The 20,640-nt window shown below is 42.4% G+C and overlaps 1 protein-coding gene across 2 annotated transcripts in view; it reads left to right on the top strand.

Annotated features, from left to right (window-relative positions):
• The window catches only part of pde4ba (phosphodiesterase 4B, cAMP-specific a), a 215,974-nt gene that overhangs the window by 26,056 nt on the left and 169,278 nt on the right, over positions 1 to 20,640 (top strand). For both annotated transcript variants that reach the window (XM_085252838.1, XM_085252837.1), the window contains exon 2: positions 13,839 to 13,933. In XM_085252838.1, the coding sequence (XP_085108964.1) occupies positions 13,839 to 13,933 (95 nt within the window). The remainder of the gene's footprint in view (positions 1 to 13,838; positions 13,934 to 20,640) is intronic.

The raw sequence follows: 20,640 nt of genomic DNA, 5'->3' as shown, positions 1-20,640 counted from the left end.
ACAGAGAGGTCCGCAATTTTAATGAGGCATGGCATGGTAATTTTACTCAGCCACAATAGTTCATTCTGACTGCTGGGTGAGTGACTAATGTTATTAGCAAAGCACAAAGGAGCCGGTGCATTTTCATGTCGCTCTCATGCAAAGAGCACACGGAATATATTGTTTTGTTGGGGTAATGGAAATCCTGCTAATGTTTGTGTGTGCTTGTGTTTGGTCTCAACACCTGTCTTTCCTAATGCTGTTAATTAGGCTGAAGTAACGCTAATTAGGACACCCCCCACACACACACACACACACACTATTGTGCTACATCCCCTGAGGGTAAAGAGCTAATCTGTGTTCATAAACTGTTTTCTGCATCTGTGCTGCCCATCACAATTTTCAGAAACACAGATTTCCTGTTTGCACTAATTATTTGCTGATGGCGAAATGATGAGTTTCTTTATAGAATATATATTAAAGACATATATTATGAACAAATTCAGTAATTATGTAGTTGGAGCCATTTGGATTAATGAGTGCAGCTTATTATTAGAGAAATGATTCTCAGGTTTTCCCTCTAAACAACCAAACCCTTCCAAAATACACTGACTGCATTTTGTGTTAAAATGGAAATATGGGCGTTTGTGCATTATGTTTAACCATACCATCAGAACTCTTTAGGATTTACTCTGATCTGTATGGATTCAAACTGAGCACATGTCCTCCAGAGCGCTGGCTGTGAGCACAGAAGCCCCGCCCACCTGCTGTTCAGATCTCCTGTTTGCAAGTAGCAGATGAGTTCAGACGAAACCTGGCTTAAAAGGAGGGTGGCCTTTAAGCTGCACAAAGGCCCAATATGCTATAGCATAAAGATTATTTTTGAGCTGTGGATTATGCAAAGCTACTCGTGTGGAGTACAAAAATGAAAATGTGGAGGTGGAAATGCGCACGTCCTCTTCAAAACATCATTTTTTTTACTCTCTTTGCAATAAAAAAGTTTGTATGCCCTTAAGCTGTCCTCGATATTAACTCATTTTAATGTTAGCCAACAGTAATTGTTAATGGTCTGCTGTCAAAGTTAGACAAATGACTTTAGATTTTATCCTTCAACATTTATTATCTCTTGAAGGTGCAGAGTGGTGATATGCTGTCGCAGCAGGCCAGAAATAACCGTGTTTGAAGACAACAGCTGAATATGCTCGTTTGTTTGTTTCTTCACCTGGATTAAGATGTTGTGATGTGTACCGATTATATAAAAGTAACGTATCTTGAGGGCTTGTCTTGTCCGCTCGTGCTGAAAGATAATCTGCATCAACGGCGCCATTATCATGTGACATATGTCATCTCCAAATGTCGTCATTGCCCTTGACGCAGCTTAATGCAGGAACAGTTTTGCATATTTGGAAAATGCACTTGAGTTGCTGATTTCATTATAAGCTCTGCAGCCATCAAGGTAAACAGCTCAGAACATGAAGGTTTTTTTCTTGTTCTTTGAGAGCACTCCCAATGTTTTTTCACTTTTTTGAATTTAAAGTGATTTCTCTTCTTCAACTTGAACTTCAACAGCAGTTTGCCACATGGCCATGCCAACATGAAAAAATGATTTTTAGTTATGTTGGAAAAGAATGAAAAAAAAAAAAATCTTTTCCTCTGTTTTGAGAGACACCCTCTTTTTTGAGCTGTGTCACAATTAGTCAGTGTGAATGTCTGGAGTTTCTTGAGTGGACCCGGGCCTTGTCTCTGTGTTGTTAGGTACCTGACTGCTTAGACGTGTCCACAGGAAGCTGACAGCTAGTTGTTTCCTGTTATACAAGTCATGGTTTCTGGTCACCAGATCATTTGTAGTGTAAATACAGCTTAAGAAAGCTGGGGTGGGTAGAGCTAGAAGCAGGTTAACTATGCAAAAGGACTAGTAGCAGGGTCAAACATCTTTCATGACTATCATCCCATCTGTTGTTTGCAAATGGACTTCTTTAGGTTTGTGAAGACATTTAAGTGAGGTCCAGGTAATAAACCCCTAGTACAGGCTGTCGCCTTTGGACCCTCCTGAGGGTAGGGTTGGGCGATTGGACGAATATATCTCACATTGAGTGCATTTATCCTAGGGCTGCTCGATTATGGCAAAAATGATAATCACGATTATTTTCACTGAAATTGAGATCTCAATTATTTGACGATATTTATTTAACCCTTTAAGACCTACCATAGAACCAAGTCCGCCAGAGCTTATATTATTTTTTTACATGCTGTAGAGCCATTTTTGGGAGCATTTCAAGTTGCTATACATCAATACAACTGTTATAGCCCATATTTTAATAATATGTATGCATTAAGTCCATAGTAATTACATTAATTGCAAAAAAGTGCAATAAACTACAAAAAAATTGAAAATCGTTTTTGTTTTTTTTACATATATTTCTACTTGGGGAAATTTAAGAGGCTTATCTCTCAAAACTTTAAATACAAAAAAGTTGAAAAAAAATAGTTTCCCACCACAGGAAATTTATTTTGAGTGTCTTAATAGTTTTATTTTGGAGATACAGCAATTTTTATATACTGCAGAAAAAACAAAAAACAATCCTATGATGCAAATTTGCAAAGAAAACAGCAGGTGCATCAAAATAAACTATTTCCAGCAGTGCAATTCGAGTTCTAAGCATCCCAGAAACTATTCAGAAAAGTATAGAGTCAAACATGACTTATAAAAACACCAGTATAGGCTTTTAAGGCCTACAAGGAAAAAACTACATTTTCCGCGAAAATGACGTCACTTCCGGTTTCGGACAGGAAATGGCGGACGTCCGATAGTTCGCGTTGACGTCTTTTTCAATGTGGGAAGTGTTAGGAACAGCTGATCGGATTGGCAAAGCCTGTTTCTGGAATATTATGTTTTTGTTCCTGCAAGCGCTTTTTATGCAATTTTTGCAAAGCTTTATGTGGAAGGAAACCGTGACCGAGGACAAGCTGATGACATAAGATATAAGTACAACTCCTCCGGTTTCATATGCAAAACAAATTATTGCGCTAGCTTACGCGTTCCAGTTCTACTGGGATTTAAAGGGTTAACAATAACAATGTATTGAATAATGACTTTAAAAAATAATATAAAATAGTGTGCAAATACTGATAACAGTGCAAATGTTTGCAATATAAAAAATAAATGAAAAATGTAAACATCTATGTTTAGTGAACTTTGCAGTGTTGCTCTGTGGTGCAGCTATGACACCGTAGCAAAGTTTACACACTGTGTCTACTTGATCCACGTCTGACTCCACGAACCCATAATGTTTCCACACCACTGAAGTTTTTTTTTTTTTTACCTCTCTTTTCAACCAACGGCAGTCACTCTCCTCTCCAAATAACTTCTGCTTAGCTTTCCGAGCTTCCTCGGGTCCTCTTAATTGTTGCGATGCATGTTCAAAATGCAGAGAGGTGCTTTGCCACACGGAGCAGCGCGAGAGTAAAGCACGAGGGAGGGGCTAATAATCGGCTCAGTCATTTTTAATGATCGTTGAAAGCCCAGATCGTAATCGTGATTAAAATTCGATTAATTGAGCAGCCCTAATTTATCCAGTCTTTAAGTGATGATGTGATGAACCCAGCTTCCGGGTCCAAACTAATTTGTGTTTATTAAGGCTGTTGTGTTTTCAACATGTTTTAATGCTTTGTATCTTGTTCTATTTAATCTGTTTTACAGCATCCTGCCAGCCTCACATTAACCTTTATCAAGTGGAAAAAAGTTAGCGTTCATCCTCCAGCTTCTGTGTTTATGCTAACATAGATGTGTCGCTAATGATCACGTAGCACATCATTATATAGCAGCTAGCCCAAGTTCAGTAACCCTACAAACGTCACTGCTGTTTAGTTTTCTGTCTTCATTTATGTTGGAAGTGATAGCAGAGCTGTACGTTTTCATTTTTTCAGAAATCTCTCAGTCAGAACATGCTATATCATGTTTAGGTGGAAGCTAGCGAGCTAACTTCCTGCTAACTTCTAACTCTGTTAAATTTAATAAATCCTGTTTTCATGGATGCCTGGATGTTAAACTTAATTGTTATACCTGGTAAAGCAGCAACGCTGATCATTTTATTAAAGATGAAAGAATTTAAACAGCTTTTAACTCTCAGTGATACCGCAGTGTTCGTTTGACTTTGGGACCTAAATCGGAGTTTGGACCCAGAAAAGGCTAATGACATCAGATTTAAAGACCGGATAACACTTTATAAAAGTATTGCATCATTTTTATTTCCCCATAATAACGATCTCATAATGATCCCTCTTTAGATCCGCAAAACTTAAATATCATAATATAGATAGTATATTATGAAACCACCTAGGAACAGACTAAAATGACATTTGATAAAGTACAGCAGGACACAGGGAGGGGTACATGTTAGTGGTTAAAACAAGCGAGCTGGAGAGCTGTGGTAGCTTCTTCCTGTTTTTTCATCCATAGATTTCCCAAACAGACATGAGAGTTTTATACTAATCTTGTAATTGAACTCTTAGAAAGGAATAGAATAGTCTTATTTCTGCACAGAAATACTTGATCTAGTCTTCTTCGCTGTCTCCTCTGTTTCACAGAATCATCTGTCTCGCTTGCATGTAGCTTTCTGCACTTCTACACCTTCATCTTCATCTCATTCTCCAAACACCTACTCGTGCAATTTTGCCCGTCCTTTTAGACATCGTCTCCTCACAATTCTCATTCTTTTTCTCTCTGTCTGCCTCTCCCTCTGTGCCCATTTTCTGTCACTACTGAAGCTCATCTCGCTGTCTGCCAATATCCTGGGAACAAAAAAAAGAGCGACCCTCCCAGGTCACTTGAGGAACAATTCTTGAGGTTTTTTAACAGCTACTTGAATTGTTCATTAGAGAGACTCGATGACTGTGGAGTCTATCTTATCTGCTGCTTTTGAATGATTAGAATGGGGGAATTAAAGTGTGCCAAAGCATTAAGGCTGTTTTGGGTTTCATTAGCCGGTTGGTTCATTAAGACGTCTTACCAAGAGGAACAATTACAAAAAGAAAAACTGTCATTTGCAGAGGAAAGAGAGATAACTCACAAAGATTAGCAAGATTATTTGAAAAGATCAGGTAATGGCACTGATTAGCATGTGCCTTATGATTCCCGTGCATGCTCCAACGCCTTCGCATGAGTTTGCAATCATTTGTCTACCATTCAGTCACTTTGTGCACATTTTCAAACAAACTGTTTGACAGAATTAGCACTTTGTCTTTTTAGATGAGTACACCATTTTTTTACAGACTTAAAAAGTGGTGAGATACCAGCACTGCTTTTAAAGTAAGGTTGTGTAATGTTATTACATAATGTTTAAAATAATATTCTAACAGTGGGTTAAAAGCAGAGGCAGGGTGTGATTTGTGGAAAAAAAAATCAGAAAGGCTGATATTCTTGAAACATTTAAAAAACTACCGTCTGCTTTACTGTGTTGGAGTATTTATTATTTAGTGCTGCTGTCAATGTAGTGTAGAATATTAAGAGTTTAAACCAAAGTTTTACATCAGTCTTATCCGGGGTTGCAAGTGGAGCTGTTCTATCAAACGCTTATAAGAATGTTTCAATCTCTTTAATTAAAATTAAATTAATTAATTTGCACAATATTCTCAGTGTTGTCCGTTGCTCTCCATAACACAGGGGATCTAATCAACCATAACACAAAGGCTTAAGTGATATTTTAACAGAATAAATCCCCCTTCAGACAGCACCACTTGAGCAGGTGTGCCACTTAACGTTAATATGAGATGATTTTAGTTGCGCAAAGAGCTGCAAACCTAATAAATTAACAAAATGAAGTGAAGCATTTTAGTAGCATAAGTTTGAAAATGTGATTATCTTCTTAAACTAAGACAACACTATATTCTCGCTCCTCACACAAGGAAAACAATCTCCTTTGGTGAGAGACTTGTGCCTAATTATTCTGCTTTCCTGTGGAGGGGCGGTCGTCTGGGGCACGTCACTCTTCTTTGCCTGCAACATCTCTCACCATCGAGAGGTCTAACTCGTGATTCATACAGTGAGCGACGGTCAGGTTAGGGTTGAGTGTGACAGTTGCTCTGCATTAGCCCATTATAGCAGCTATGCCATCAGTTGCCATCAAGGACTCCAGTCACCCCAGCCATAAACTGTTCAGACTGCTTCCATCAGGAAGGAGGTTCTGCAGCATCCGGTCCCGTACCAGCAGACTGAGAGACAGCTTTTTCCATCAGGCCAACAGACTGCTGAACACGTCATAGACACCTCAGCTTCACTACTGGAACTTCAACATTATGCACTCCACACTGTATATAAATGCCACTTGTTTTGCACATATTCAACTCTGTATATTTTATATATTTTATTATTATTATTATTATTATTATTTTATTTTATTTTTTTACTATTTAATTTGTAAAAATGTGTACACACACACACACACACACACACACACACACACACACACGTAGGAAAATATTTAGTATACACATCCAGAAATGCATACACTATTATATATTGTACATATATTTATTAGTTTCAGGTTGGCCATTCTTGTATTTTGCTCGTTTGTGTTGTTGTGTTTGCACATCTCTGTTGCTTGTGGGGCTCGCACACAAGAATTTCACTCGCATGTGCTGTGCCAGTGTGCCTGCACATGTGATGTGACAATAAAAAGTGATTTGATTTGATTTGATTTGAGTTGCAAGGCCAACAACCTGGAGGCAAAACATTTCTTCAGAGATGTTTGTATGTAAATGCTCTCTCGCATAATGTTACAGATAATAATCACAGTCCATGAATATAATTCAGTGGGTTTAAATACTACGCTGTAAAACTGTCTCCTGTGTGGAAAAAGTGATGGCCTACATTTTTGTGCAAACGTGCTGCAGCTATCCTACGGATGGCTTTGTGTTAATATTTGTAATATCTCTGTATCTGTCGCTGTTGATAGAAGCGAGAGAGACAGAAGCTAGAGTCATGCTGACATTTATGGCGCTTGATAACAGTGAAAAGCAAAAAGATGGAACCGGAAATGAGCTAAAAAAACATATTTTAATTGAGTTAAAGCCAAATTTATTGTATGTGTTGCGGTATTGTTTATGCATTGTATTGGGACTGTTCCCATTTTTATCCCAAGTATCCGTGACATGACGACTGCAAAGCAGAGGCCTAATTGCTCATAACATGTAAAAACATCTGTGTGGGTGTATAGATTCCAATAATATATTTTAACAATGAGTGTGTGTGTGTGTGTGTGTGTGTGTGTGTATGTATGTATGTGTATATATATATATATATATATATATATATATATATATATATATAAATAAATAAAAAAAAAACACCCAGCGCGCCCCTGCGGGCGGTTTATCCTTCAAGCTCGGGTCCTCTACCAGAGGCCTGGGAGCTTGAGGGTCCTGCGCAGTATCTTAGCTGTTCCCAGGACTGCGTTCTTCTGGACAGAGATCTCCGATGTTATTCCCGGGATCTGCTGGAGCCACTCGCCTAGCTTGGGAGTCACCGCACCTAGTGCTCCGATTACCACGGGGACCACCGTTACCTTCACCCTCCACATCCTCTCGAGCTCTTCTCTGAGCCCTTGGTATTTCTCCAGCTTCTCGTGTTCCTTCTTCCTGATATTGCTGTCATTGGGAACCGCTACATCGATCACTACGGCCGTCTTCTTCTGTTTGTCTACCACCACTATGTCCGGTTGGTTAGCCACCACCATTTTGTCCGTCTGTATCTGGAAGTCCCACAGGATCTTAGCTCGGTCATTCTCCACCACCCTTGGGGGCATCTCCCATTTTGACCTCGGGACTTCTAGGTTATACTCGGCACAGATGTTCCTGTACACTATGCCGGCCACTTGGTTATGGCGTTCCATGTATGCCTTGCCTGCTAGCATCTTGCACCCTGCTGTTATGTGCTGGATTGTCTCTGGGGCATCTTTACACAGCCTGCACCTGGGGTCTTGCCTGGTGTGATAGACCCCAGCCTCTATGGATCTTGTACTCAGAGCTTGTTCTTGTGCTGCCATGATTAGTGCCTCTGTGCTGTCTTTCATTCCAGCTTTGTCCAGCCACTGGTAGGATTTCTGGATATCAGCCACCTCCTCTATCTGCCGGTGGTACATACCGTGCAGGGGCCTGTCCTTCCATGATGGTTCCTCGTCTCCCTCCTCTTTCTTGGGTTTCTGCTGCCTGAGGTATTCACTGAGCACTCGGTCAGTTGGGGCCATCTTCCCAATGTATTCTTGGATGTTCCTTGTCTCATCCTGGACTGTGGTGCTGACACTCACCAGTCCCCGGCCCCCTTCCTTCCGCTTAGCGTACAGCCTCAGGGTGCTGGACTTGGGGTGAAACCCTCCATGCATGGTAAGGAGCTTTCTTGTCTTTATGTCAGTGGCTTCTATCTCCTCCTTTGGCCAGCCTATTACCCCAGCAGGGTACCTGATCACGGGCAGGGCGTATGTGTTGATGGCCCGGATCTTGTTCTTACCATTCAGCTGACTCCTCAGGACTTGCCTGACCCTCTGCAGGTACTTGGTGGTTGCAGCCTTTCTAGCGGCCTCTTCATGGTTCCCATTTGCCTGCGGGATCCCCAGGTACTTGTAACTGTCCTCTATGTCTGCAATGTTGCCTTCTGGTAGTTCAATCCCCTCAGTTCTGACTACCTTCCCTCTCTTTGTTACCATCCGACTACACTTCTCCAGTCCGAACGACATTCCAATGTCATTGCTGTATAGCCTGGTAGTGTGGATCAGTGAATCGATGTCTCGTTCACTCTTGGCATACAGCTTGATGTCATCCATGTACAGGAGGTGGCTGACAACTGCTCCGTTCCGTAGTCGGTATCCGTAGCCAGTCTTGTTAATGATCTCACTGAGGGGGTTCAGGCCTATGCAGAACAGCAGTGGGGACAGAGCATCTCCTTGGTAGATCCCGCACTTGATGGTGACTTGTGCTATGGGCTTGGAGTTGGCCTCTAGTGTTGTACGCCACATCCCCATTGAGTTCCTGATGAAGGCTCTTAGGGTCCCATTGATCTTGTACAATTCTAGGCATTCCAGTATCCAGCTGTGGGGCATAGAGTCATAGGCCTTCTTGTAATCAATCCAGGCAGTGCACAGGTTGGTCAGTCTGGTCTTGCAGTCTCGGCTGATTGTTCTGTCTACCAGTAGCTGGTGTTTTGCACCTCTGGTATTCTTGCCAATTCCTTTCTGTGTCCCGCTCATGTATTGACCCATGTGCCTGTTCATCTTAGCCGATATGATGCCTGACAGGAGCTTCCATGTAGTACTGAGGCCGGTTATTGGTCGGTAGTTGGAGGGGACCGGTCCCTTCTTGGGGTCCTTGGGGATCAGGACCGTCCGGCCTTCAGTTAGCCATTCCGGGTGTCTCTCCTTAACTAGCAGCTGGTTCATTTGTGCTGCCAGACGCTCGTGGAGTGCAGTCAGCTTCTTCAGCCAGTAGGCGTGAACCATGTCGGGCCCTGGTGCTGTCCAACTCTTCATACTGGAGACCCTTTCTTGGATATCTGCCACTGTGATGGTTACTGGACCCTGTTCAGGGAGGTCGCTGTGGTCTGCCCTCAGATCCACTAGCCACTGAGCATTGCCGTTATGGGTTGCATCCTTCTCCCATATGCTCTTCCAGTATTGCTCCGTCTCCAGCCTTGGTGGTGCTGTTCTCTTATTGTTCCCTTGCCACTGAGAGTACACCTTTGCTGGTTCTGTGGAGAACAGCTGGTTTATTCTCCTGCCTTCTATCTCTCTGGTGTACCTCCTCAAGCGGCTGGCCAAGGCTGTGAGTCTTTGCTTGGCAGTTTCCAAGGCCTCAGGTATGGACAGCTTGCTGTATTTCTTAGGCACCTTATTTGTCGCACCTTTCTGCAACTCCGTTAGTTGGCTAACCTCCCTCCGTGCTACTTTGATCTTGCCCTCTAGCCTCCTTCTCCATGGAGGGTACTGCCCCTTGTGGCTGTTCAACTTGTAGCCAAGCATCTCACTGATCACTGCTGCCGTATTGTAGATCAGCTTGTTAGTGTCGGTAATCGTGGTTGTAGGTATTGCCCGTAGTGCTGCATTAACATCATCTAGCAGACCTTCTGAGGGTACTTCACGTAATCTTGGTAACCGGCTACGGGGGATCCAGGTTTCAAGCTTGGCCATGATCCTATTTTTCAGGTCAGCTCCTCTCGCACTCAACGATCCTTCTCCTATCGCACTTGGGGCTATGTACCCAATCTCGGGTGGGGGTGATGATATCTCCCCCCTGACCTGGCGTCCTGGCTCCTCCTTGCCGTAGCATTTGTGTTGTACCTCGTCAATCTCTAGCTGTGAGAGCAGTCCCTTCTTTCGAATGTTGGAACACTGAGCTACTAGTTGTTTCGCCGTCATTGTGGATGTTGGGTATCGAAGAATCCATAGGTCCCTCATCCTATTCATGTAGCCCCTTCCGCCGGGGTTACTTGCGTAGTAGCATTCCAACAACGCCCTGTTTTCGTCCCTTGCCCACCGATGCCTTCTTGTTCCAGTAGCCCACTTTTCGTCAGGGTGCCCTGGTTCCTCAACACCTGACGCGGACCTTGTTGATCCGGGCAACGTCCGAGCCGGCATGCCTTCATATTTATCTGTCTCGCTCATGTCTGCGGTAGGCTTGCTTAGCATAGGGGGTCTAGCCTTAGGACCCTTACTGGATACAGACGCCCCAGGCAGGAATCGAACTTGCGATCCTCTGTTCCAAAGGTGTGTAGTCTAACCACTACGCTATCCAGCTGCTATATATGACTAAAAGGACATTAGTGAGATATGTTTGTTAATTGTTAGGGTTTTGCCCACTTGACCATATCATGCTGTATCTGCACATTTCAACCTAAGACTAATGATTACAGCTATGGCTATCTCCAGTTACATGAAGTCCTCATGCTGTTCTCCATCGTCGTCTAGTGTGGTGAGAATTTACCTTCTTTTTTTAATATATTTTTTGCCTGTAGCAGACTGAATTTGAATCTTTAATTCCCAACAGCCATATATATATATATATATATATATATATATATATATATATATCTTCCCCAACGGTCAACGACTAGAACACATACTTCTGTTGAGGAAGTAAATAACCATCATTTGGCATCTTAATCAAAACAAGTGTAAAACAGTTCATCTAAAAAACAAAGAATCATGGATTAAAAAAAAATATTTATCCATCGGGGAACTTTTGCGAGATCTCGCAAAAGTTTTAGCCGCATTCTTCGGAGGCCGCCAGCTCGAAGCCGACCGGGAGGTCGAGGCACGATGTGCCGGGAAAGCGGTGTTCCTCCCGGCTGTAGTAGGTCTCGACCTCCCGTTAGCTTCGAGCTAGTGGATGTCAGATCTCCGAAAACGTCGGAGCACTTTTGCAAATATGTGATGTCTTGTAAACCGAGCAGGTATCTGACATTTACACAACTACAAAATATCTTAAAAGTGTATTTTGTGAGCCAGAAAGAGTAATATTACAACTAAGTAGCTGCCGCCATTGTTGGAATTCAACTTTTGCGAGATCTCGCAAAAGTCAGTCTTAATTTTTTTTTCTTCCATGTCCCATGCGGGGCTCCGTAGAACACTGCGGCATCACTGGGAGAGACATTTGTAGGGTTACTGAAGTTGGGCTAGCTGGTATATAATGATGTGCTACGTGATCGCTAGCGACACAGCTATGTTAGCATAGCATAAACACAGTGAAGCTGGAGGTTGAACGCTAACTTTTTTCCACTCTATAAAAGTTAACATGAGGGTTCCTGATGGTTAGGGACAAATGCAATCGCATGGCAGGATGCTGTAAACGGACCAAACATCAGTCAGGAGAACAACTGAGATAATCCATCCACAATACGAGGTTAGTCATTAATATACTGCAACAACATGGGAATAGAGCAGCTGCCAGAGAATTCAGCATTAATAATAATAATGGATTGCATTTATATAGCGCTTTTCTAGGCACCCAAAGCGCTTTACAATTCCACTATTCATTCACTCTCCCATTCATACACTGGTGCATGCAAACTACAGTTGTAGCCACAGCTGCCCTGGGGCAGACTGACAGAAGCGAGGCATCGGCCCCTCTGACCATCACCTGTAGGCGGTAGGGTAAAGTGTCTTGCCCAAGGACACAACGACCAGGACGGAGAGAGCTGGGGGATCGAACCGGCAACCTTCCAGTTACAGACGAACTTCCCAACCCCCCGAACCACGGTTTTGGCTTTCCTCATATTCCAAAACGTGCTTTGTCTTTTCGCGATTACTGTCACTCGACATAATTTGCAGATGATATTTTTCTGCTTAACATCCGACTGCTTAAACCCAAACCAGGTGCATATGAGCAACATCGCACCTCCTCCTCCCCACGTGTAAGCTCCATGCTTGCAGCCGCTGCGATGCTTTCGACCAAAACAGGTGCAGCTTGATGACACCATCAACATGCGCTATCGTGGTAGAGCGGTATAAGCAAAACCTCTACCGTTTGCCAAATTCATATCGTTTCTACCGCCCACCCCTAGCTGGAGCCTATCCCAGCTGACTTGGAGTGAGAGGCAGGGTACACCCTGGAGTCTGTCAGAGGCCTAACACATAGACATACGCAACCATTCGTACTCACATTCACACCTACGGGCAATTTAGAGTTTTTAATTAACCTAACCCCACTAACTGCATGTCTTTGGACTGTGGGAGGAAGCCGGAGAGAACCCACGCAGACACGGGGAGAACATGCAAACTCCACACAGAAAGATCCCGGCCTGATGGTGGAACTGAACCCACTGTACTGCATTTATACTTTAGAATTTAAAGCATCATTTTGATTATAAATGGTAAATGGCCTGAATTTGTATAGCACTTTACTCAATCCCTAAGGACCCCAAAGCGCTTTACACTACATTCAGTCATTCACACACTGGCAGTGGGTGTCAGTGCCCAGTGTGCCCTGGGGCGCACTGACAGAGGCGAGGCTGCCGGACACTGGCGCCACCGGGCCCTCTGACCACCACCAGTAGGCAAACATGGGGTTAGTATCTTGCCCAAGGATATTTGGCATGCAGCCAGGAGGCAACCTGGGATCGAACCACCGATCTTCTGATTAGTGGCTGACCTGCTCTGCCACCTGAGCTACAGCCACCCCATGATTAAAGAGCTTGCTCATGCTGGTGGATTAACGATTAAAGAAACATAAAAAGTGATTTAGGTAATTATCAATATTGTTAAATTAGAGAAGCTGTGGCATAAACCTTAAACCTCTGTGGTGGTCTAATAAATTTGTTAGACGCGATCTGTATCTTGTCTCTTGTAAGAACTAATAATCTTGTTCATTTCATCCTCCTTCAACACCAAATTCCAATTTCAATGAAATTTGAAAATTGGTTTTATTTGTTTTCTACATGAGTCAGATTTTATTGGAGGACTGGGGAGATCGTAGGAAATGCAGATAAACAAAAATCAATGCATCATTAGAGCCATCGCGTCGCCACAGTTGCCAGCCAGCTCCTCTCTTGGTCTGTTTTTTATGGGAAGAAAATTTTGCACATTATTGCATGCTGGTGCTACTGCGCTGATGCATGACACTCATAGGAGCAATATTGAGGCTAGGCTGTTTCGACTGCTTTGCTTTATTTTTCTCAAACAAAGATGAGCCTGAATCCTAAACTCATTGTTGGTGCATGTGTGTTTGTGTACAGGTGACAGGCACAAGCAGTAAAAACGTGTTTTTTCTTTAAAAAAACCATGATCTCTGAGTTACTCCTAATAAAATATAGATTATTATAACTGGATGTTTCCAGAAAAGACGAAATGATAATTCTCTCTATTTGTCTTTTCCAGGTTTGCACGTGAAGCTGCTGTGTTTGGACAGCACGAGAGATACTTACGGAAAGATGAGGAAGAGCAGGAGTGTCCTCACAGTCTCTCCCAACAATGTAAGTCGGCATGTCCTCAAAATATCTCAAAAGGTGCGCGATAGTTTGCATATAACACGCACGCCAGGCATTTATCAAGCAGCTTATGACAGCTTGTGTCACTGCAGGGTTCACTTACCTTGTGAAGAATGAGCTATAATTGCTGTTTGGGGTAGAGACCTAACAAAAGACAGGTATTACTGTGGTTATTGGTATTTGTGACAAAGTCACGAATCAGATTTCAATTTAGAGAAAGAAAAAGAGACTGATTAACAGACAGAGAAAATACCAGAGTCCACAACAGCTTTATTGAAGAGTGAGGCTCATGAACAGTCGAGATGGCGAATGAACAAATCTGCACATGTTATGTACCAGAGTTTCCATGTAGTTATAATCTTTGTTCTTAATGCTTTTAATGCCCCACTCTGTGCACGCTTCCCTGTGTTTTGGCAGCTCCTCTCTGCTTTGCCGTCTCTCTCCTGTCTCTCCTTTGTTAGCTCCGTAGCTCCCATTGTGCGCTCATCTTTTCTTCAACTTCCAACTCTGAGTTTGTTCAGGCTCACAGGCATGTAAAACTAATAACTCACAGACTCACTCACATTCTGCAAATACAGCTGTTGCTAATAAACTCTTCCCCTGACTGAAATATATGGATGGAGACCCCTAAACTTGCTCTGGGAAAATATCTGGAAATGCAACTATGATATAGTGATGTTATAACATTAAACCAGTTTTTGAAGTTGAAAGAAAAATCCAGGTCATCGTTAAATATGGGGAAAAAAAACCAACCTGATACATGGGATGCAAATATGGAGCTTTAAAGCTCTCCCTTTCTCCATTCCACCACAGTCCATTTGCATTTGAAAATCAGTTGAGTTTACTTGTAGGACACGGTCCTGGGACGGAGCACGTTTAGCACCTAAGCAATTACACAGTACACTCGTACTGTACAGATAGGCAGATTCATTTTGTGGCTGTGGGTGTTTTTTTGCTGAAACATTTCATAGCTGAAGGTGTGGGTGTGCATTACTCAGACTCTCTGAGTCTTTATCTTTTGCTCTCTGTGTCAGTTTGAAAATTGTGTGCTTTACTGCTTTATCGAAATACATTTGAGTTCTTGTTAGACTTCCAGTGAATTACATTCAGGAACACAGCGTGGGGAGGAGGGAAATGGATTCTGGGTGTAGAAATATTTAATAATATTATTGGGAGACGTATTACTGAAATGGAAGACAAATGTGAAAATGAAGAACAAATGAAACAGCTGTCGGCTTTTTTTTTTTTTCTAGGCTGATGAAAACTGGGCAGTCTGTAATAATTGTCCACTGAAATTAAAACTGAAGTGTCCATCTTTTATTCTTAGATTAGCATCATTGGGATGCTGCATATGCAGCCACAGTAAAGCAACAAGTCGTCATAGGCACGAACGTCAATCGCAGCCGGTGACCAAAGATTTCAGGAGGTTTTTGCCGACCGGTTAGGGAATTCATGTTTTTCCCAAGCATGAGGTGGTTACCACAGGTTCACTGACCAGTCTGTTGGTTAGTGACTGGGACTTTAGAAGTAATTTTGCCATTATTTTCTGATGGTTACCAGATAGTCTAGTTCGGTGTTTTTGGAGCCACGGCACATATTTCACATTAGAAAAATCACACGGCACACCACCACCAAACAAAAATGTCACAAAAAGCATGTAGGGGTGACGTGGGCCCCCGGGCCACGAGTTTGAGACTCCTGCCATTGATTGTCACACGTCCAAAACGGCAAACAGGTTCATATCACATGGTTGATGGTCATGCGTCCACAAAACCTCAACAGAAACCATATATCCTTGTTCAGTATCACCACATATGTGTCTTATGGTAAAGTAGGGTTGCCAACCGTCCCTTAAAAAACGGAATCGTCCCGTATTTAGAAACAAAAGCACACGTCCCGTATTGAGCTAATAAGGGACGCACTTTGTCCCGTAATACAGTGAGAATCAAAAGTAGTCTATAAATGTTAATGGAATTAACGCTTTGTTGGAAAACATAATTCCCAGCCCCTCTCCTGCTTTGTGACCAATGAGCTGACAGCACACTTATGACAATTCGAGTATGACAATTCAGATTACCGCTCGTCTCATTGGTCGAGGAAAGGTCGCTTGCGGAGAAAATACCGGAAGACAACAGATGACCACAACAAGAAGCATGGCCAACAGGGAAACAAACGCCGACACTGCGGTGCAAGTCTCGGACGACAGTACACCTAAAGCTGGGCAGACACTGTGCGATTTTTTCAGTCGCGTTATTCAGCTCCTGCTCAAACTGCACGATTGACTCGCAGGGGTTAGAAGTTGGTAGGTCACGATGCAGGTCTCACACTATACCGCCCGATGCTCTGATGCGACCTGAGTGCTCACACTGTGCCTCCATAACATGAAGGTTATAACAGAAAATCTGTCGCTCTCTCCGTCTTTCACTCACACAGACACACCACCACCATCAACTTTGCTAAATTGCTAATGAAAAACATTGATCAGACAGCTGTGAATGAGCAGCAATGTAAATCCAACTATTTTCACGTTTGTTGTGGTCGTGATAATTTTGTGATGCCACATCGAAAAGGCTCGGATGAGCTTTCCAAAGTTCTACAAGTTGTGCCTCCATCGCTTGTGTCCAGATCACACGCTGCACAGCCGTGCTGCGCCGTCTTTTTCACCGACGTTTACGTGTTTGCGCGTGAGCAGTGTGAGCGGCTCACGAGCGATTGATGATCGGGAGCTGCTCAAGGTGTTAATCGCTTCTCGTTACCCCACGTATACTACACGATGCACGATGAAGGCCAAAATCGGGCCGATCACCAAATCGGTCGCACGACTCAAAAATCGTCTCAAAATGGGCCAAAAATCGCACAGTGTGAGCCCAGCATTAGAGCAGCAATGTTTGTTTCCCTCAGAGAAAGGAAAAAAAAAGGCTGCAAAAGTACAGGGAGGAATGGGAAAAGGGAAACACCTGGCTGGAAAAGGTCACCATAACACCTATAAAGCGCACTGCACTGTGTGCCGGCGCACTTTTTCCATAGGCATGCTTCTAATGGTGGGCACATGAAGAACATGAGGGGCGTGAAAGCTCGGGGAACCCTTAACCAATTTCTTGTCCACCAGGCCACGGCAGAAGCAGATATGGTATGTAAACACTGGTTTGTTTTTTAAACCCTCTGGTTAAGGTTAAAATGGGCATGTGCAGTGAATATCAGCGCTATGTGGCCAGAAGTGTGATAATATAATTTATTTTGTGTAATAAACAACTGCAAGGATGGATGATTACAACAAATAGATCACTAATACATAAAAGTAATACATAGATGAATAATGATGATGAGTTATGATGCGTAATCATGGGAACAAGTGGGTTTACAAACAGGAGCAGCTGATTAGCATTAGAAAAGCTGAAATAATACCTCAACTGAAGCCAAATGTACTAAATGTGCATAGTTACAAGAATATTTTTCGTTCTATTGCTTTCTATTAATTTATATAATTTTAAGTTAAGCAGGACAGAGTTCTTTTAAAGAAAGATTTACTTATATTCTCAAAAGTTAAGCATGACAGGCTTCTGTTTAAGAAAGAGACCTGTTTTACTGTGTTAATGTTGTCATTTTGAGCTAAAAATAAATGGCTAAATGATCATTTGTTTCCCATATGGTCATATCACAAAGAATATGCATCTGCTTAAATCAAATTCAAGTCAAATGGTTAAAAAATAATTTCACACACACAAAAAAGAGCTACCACACTGGGAAGGGTGAAGACAACTGGGTTGCCCGGCCCTGGCCACGAGGTGTCCCTTATTTATTTTTTCAGGGAGTTGGCAACCCTATGGTAAAGTACTGCTTGGGTAATGGGTAAGCTGAAATATAGAAATTATATAAATGTTGTGAGAGAGCTCAGAGCAGTTACCTCCTGGTTTTAGTTTTTATGCTAAGCTATGCTAATCACCTCTTACCTGTAACTTTAAAGTTGATGCCCTGACATGAGACTGGTATTAATCTTCAAATATCACTCTTCATATGTTTCTAGGCAAAAAGTCCAAAAAATGTCACCAGAATCAGTTCAGGTCTGAAGTTGTCGTGTATCATCAGCCGTGTTCTTACAAGTGAAAACGCTCATATTTGGTTAGAGGGTGCTGCGTGAAGCAGAATTCATGTAACCACGTTTTTGTTCATTTTAGTAGCTCTTTTGCTAAATGGAGCAATTTTAGATTTGCAACCAGTGACCAACAAAAAACAAACGGACAGTAGAAGATGGTGCTGTGTGTAAGATGAAGGGCGACTGTTTAAAAAGTTCAAATGAAAGGAAATGAGTTAAACAGAGCAGAGAGAACCACAACGATGACTCATGTCATACACGTTATCCGGTTGTTCAGTGATGACGCGACGAATCCTACTTCCGGGTCTAAAGTAGTCTGCGTTTAATATGGCTTTTGTGTTGTTAACATGTTTAATGTTATGTATTTTCTTCTATTTGATCTCAAAAAGCTCCTAAAACAGTCAGTGATCACTATTGACCTCCCTTTATTACCGCTAATCATTTATTTAAGCTCAGTTTTTAAAACCTTAGGATGTAACTACAGCCCAGCCCATGCAGCAGTATATGAATGACTAACCTCGTATTGTGGATGGATTATCTCAGTTGTTCTCCTGGCTGAAGTTTGGTCCTTTTACAGCATCCTGCCATGCGATTACATTTGTTCCTGACCACCGAGAACACTCACGTTAACTTTTATCGAGTGGAAAAAAAGTTAGCGTTCATCCTCCAGCTTCTGTGTTTATGCTAACATAGCTGTGTCGCTAGCGGTCACGTAGCACATCATTATATAGCAGCTAGCCCAACTTCAGTAACCCTACAAACGTCACTGCTGTTTAGTTTTCTGTCTTCATTTATGCTGGAAGTGATAGCAGAGCTGTACGTTTTAATTTGTTTCCAAAACCCGGCAGTCAGGACATGTTATATTGTATTTAGATAGAAGCTAGCGAGCTAACTCCCTGCTAACTTCTAACTCCGTTAAATGTCATAAATTCCGTTTTCATGGATGCCTGGATGTTAAACTCAATTGTTACACCTGGTAGAGCAGAACGCTGATCATTTTATTAAAGATGAAAGACTTTAGACAGTTTTTCAACTCTCAGTAATGCCATAGTGATCGTTTGATATATGGACCTGCAGCGGAGTTTAGGCCCAGACACGGCTAGTGACGTCAGACTGAACAACCGGATTGTTCCATTTATTTCTGACACTGCCCCCTGGTGACAGTACACCGAAACAACATGTAGACCAGTCATTTTCAAACTGTGGCACGCGGGCTCCCTCTAGTGGTACGCGGGAAATCTCTCAAAAAATGTTAAGAATAAATAATACTCCATGTTCTGATTGAGGGATTTCTGAAAAGTTCAAACGTACAGCTCTGCTATCACTTCCTACATAAATTAAGACAGACAACTAAACAGCAGTGACGTTTGTAGGGTTACTGAACTTGGGCTAGCTGCTATATAATGATGTGCTACGTAGTGGCTAGCTACACAGCTATGTTAGCATAAACACAGTGAAGCTGGAGGATGAACGCTAACTTTTTTCCACTCGATAAAAGTTAATGTGAGGCTGGCAGGATGCTGTAAACGGACCAAACTTCAGTCAGGAGAACAACTGTACCACAATACAAGGTTAGTCATTAATATACTGCTGCATGGGCTGGGGCTGTAGTTACATGCAGGGTTTTAAAAACTGAGCTTTAAAATGAACAGTGGTAATAAAAACCGAGAGAGGCCGACAGTGATCACTGACTGTTTGTAGAGGCTTGTTCAGATTAAATAGAAGAAGATACAAAGCATTAAAACATGTTGAAAACACAACAGCCTTAATAAACACAAAGTAGACTGGCCCCGGAAGCAGGGTTCATACGTCATCACTTAAAGACTGGCGATCCCACCTGCTGTGAATGTTTTAATGCAGTACAGTTGTTATTATTATCACATCATGTTTATGACAATTAAAATAAATATACTATTGTACTTTAATGTAGGTCATAAAGGTGGTACTTTAAGAGCCATATATTTTATGAGGTGGTGCTCATTGTGAAAAGTTTGAGAACCACTAAAGTAGACGATGTTCTGGAAAGCTCTCCGTAAGCCCAGGCTGTAAGGCGTTTGTGAATCAATAAAGTAATGTGTGTTTAGGTGGGACACTCCACTGGATTTTACCTCTAGCCAAAGGGATTTGGTTTAGCTGGTGATGCTTAGCTGGGATTTTACTGGATTGGTGTAAGTGAGAGTAGCTATGCCAGTGAGTGTTTGGGTCATGAAGCTGGAGACTGCAGTGGAGAAGATTGTTGTATGTTTTTAAGTACAGTGAGGTTGGATGCGAGGTGATAGTTTGTGCAGGGAGATGTTTGTGTGTGTGTGTGTGTGTGTGTGTGTGTGTGTGTGTGTGTGAGAGAGAGAGAGAGAGAGAGAGATTAGACTCTGCTGTGCTGAAGGCTGGACAAATTAAATAATATCTGTAAGTCCCACAGACCTAATGACCTCATTCCCATGCAGATCACAGCTAACCAGTTGTGACCTGATCAGGTCTGTCTCTCCATCTCTCTGTTTGTCTGTGGATTAGTTTAGTGCTTGTCTGTGTGAGTGCACTTGAATGCACACTGCCATTTGTGTGTGACTCTGCATATTTATGCGCACATAAGTGCACACAC

Source organism: Mchenga conophoros, linkage group LG17 (genome assembly GCF_057382185.1).
Source record: "Mchenga conophoros isolate Kocher_MC1m ecotype Shallow Benthic linkage group LG17, M_conophoros_male_GT1.1, whole genome shotgun sequence".
Taxonomy (NCBI): Eukaryota; Metazoa; Chordata; class Actinopteri; order Cichliformes; family Cichlidae; genus Mchenga; species Mchenga conophoros.
Note: the sequence above shows the minus strand (reverse complement) of the source record. Positions and strands in the feature narration are given on the sequence as shown.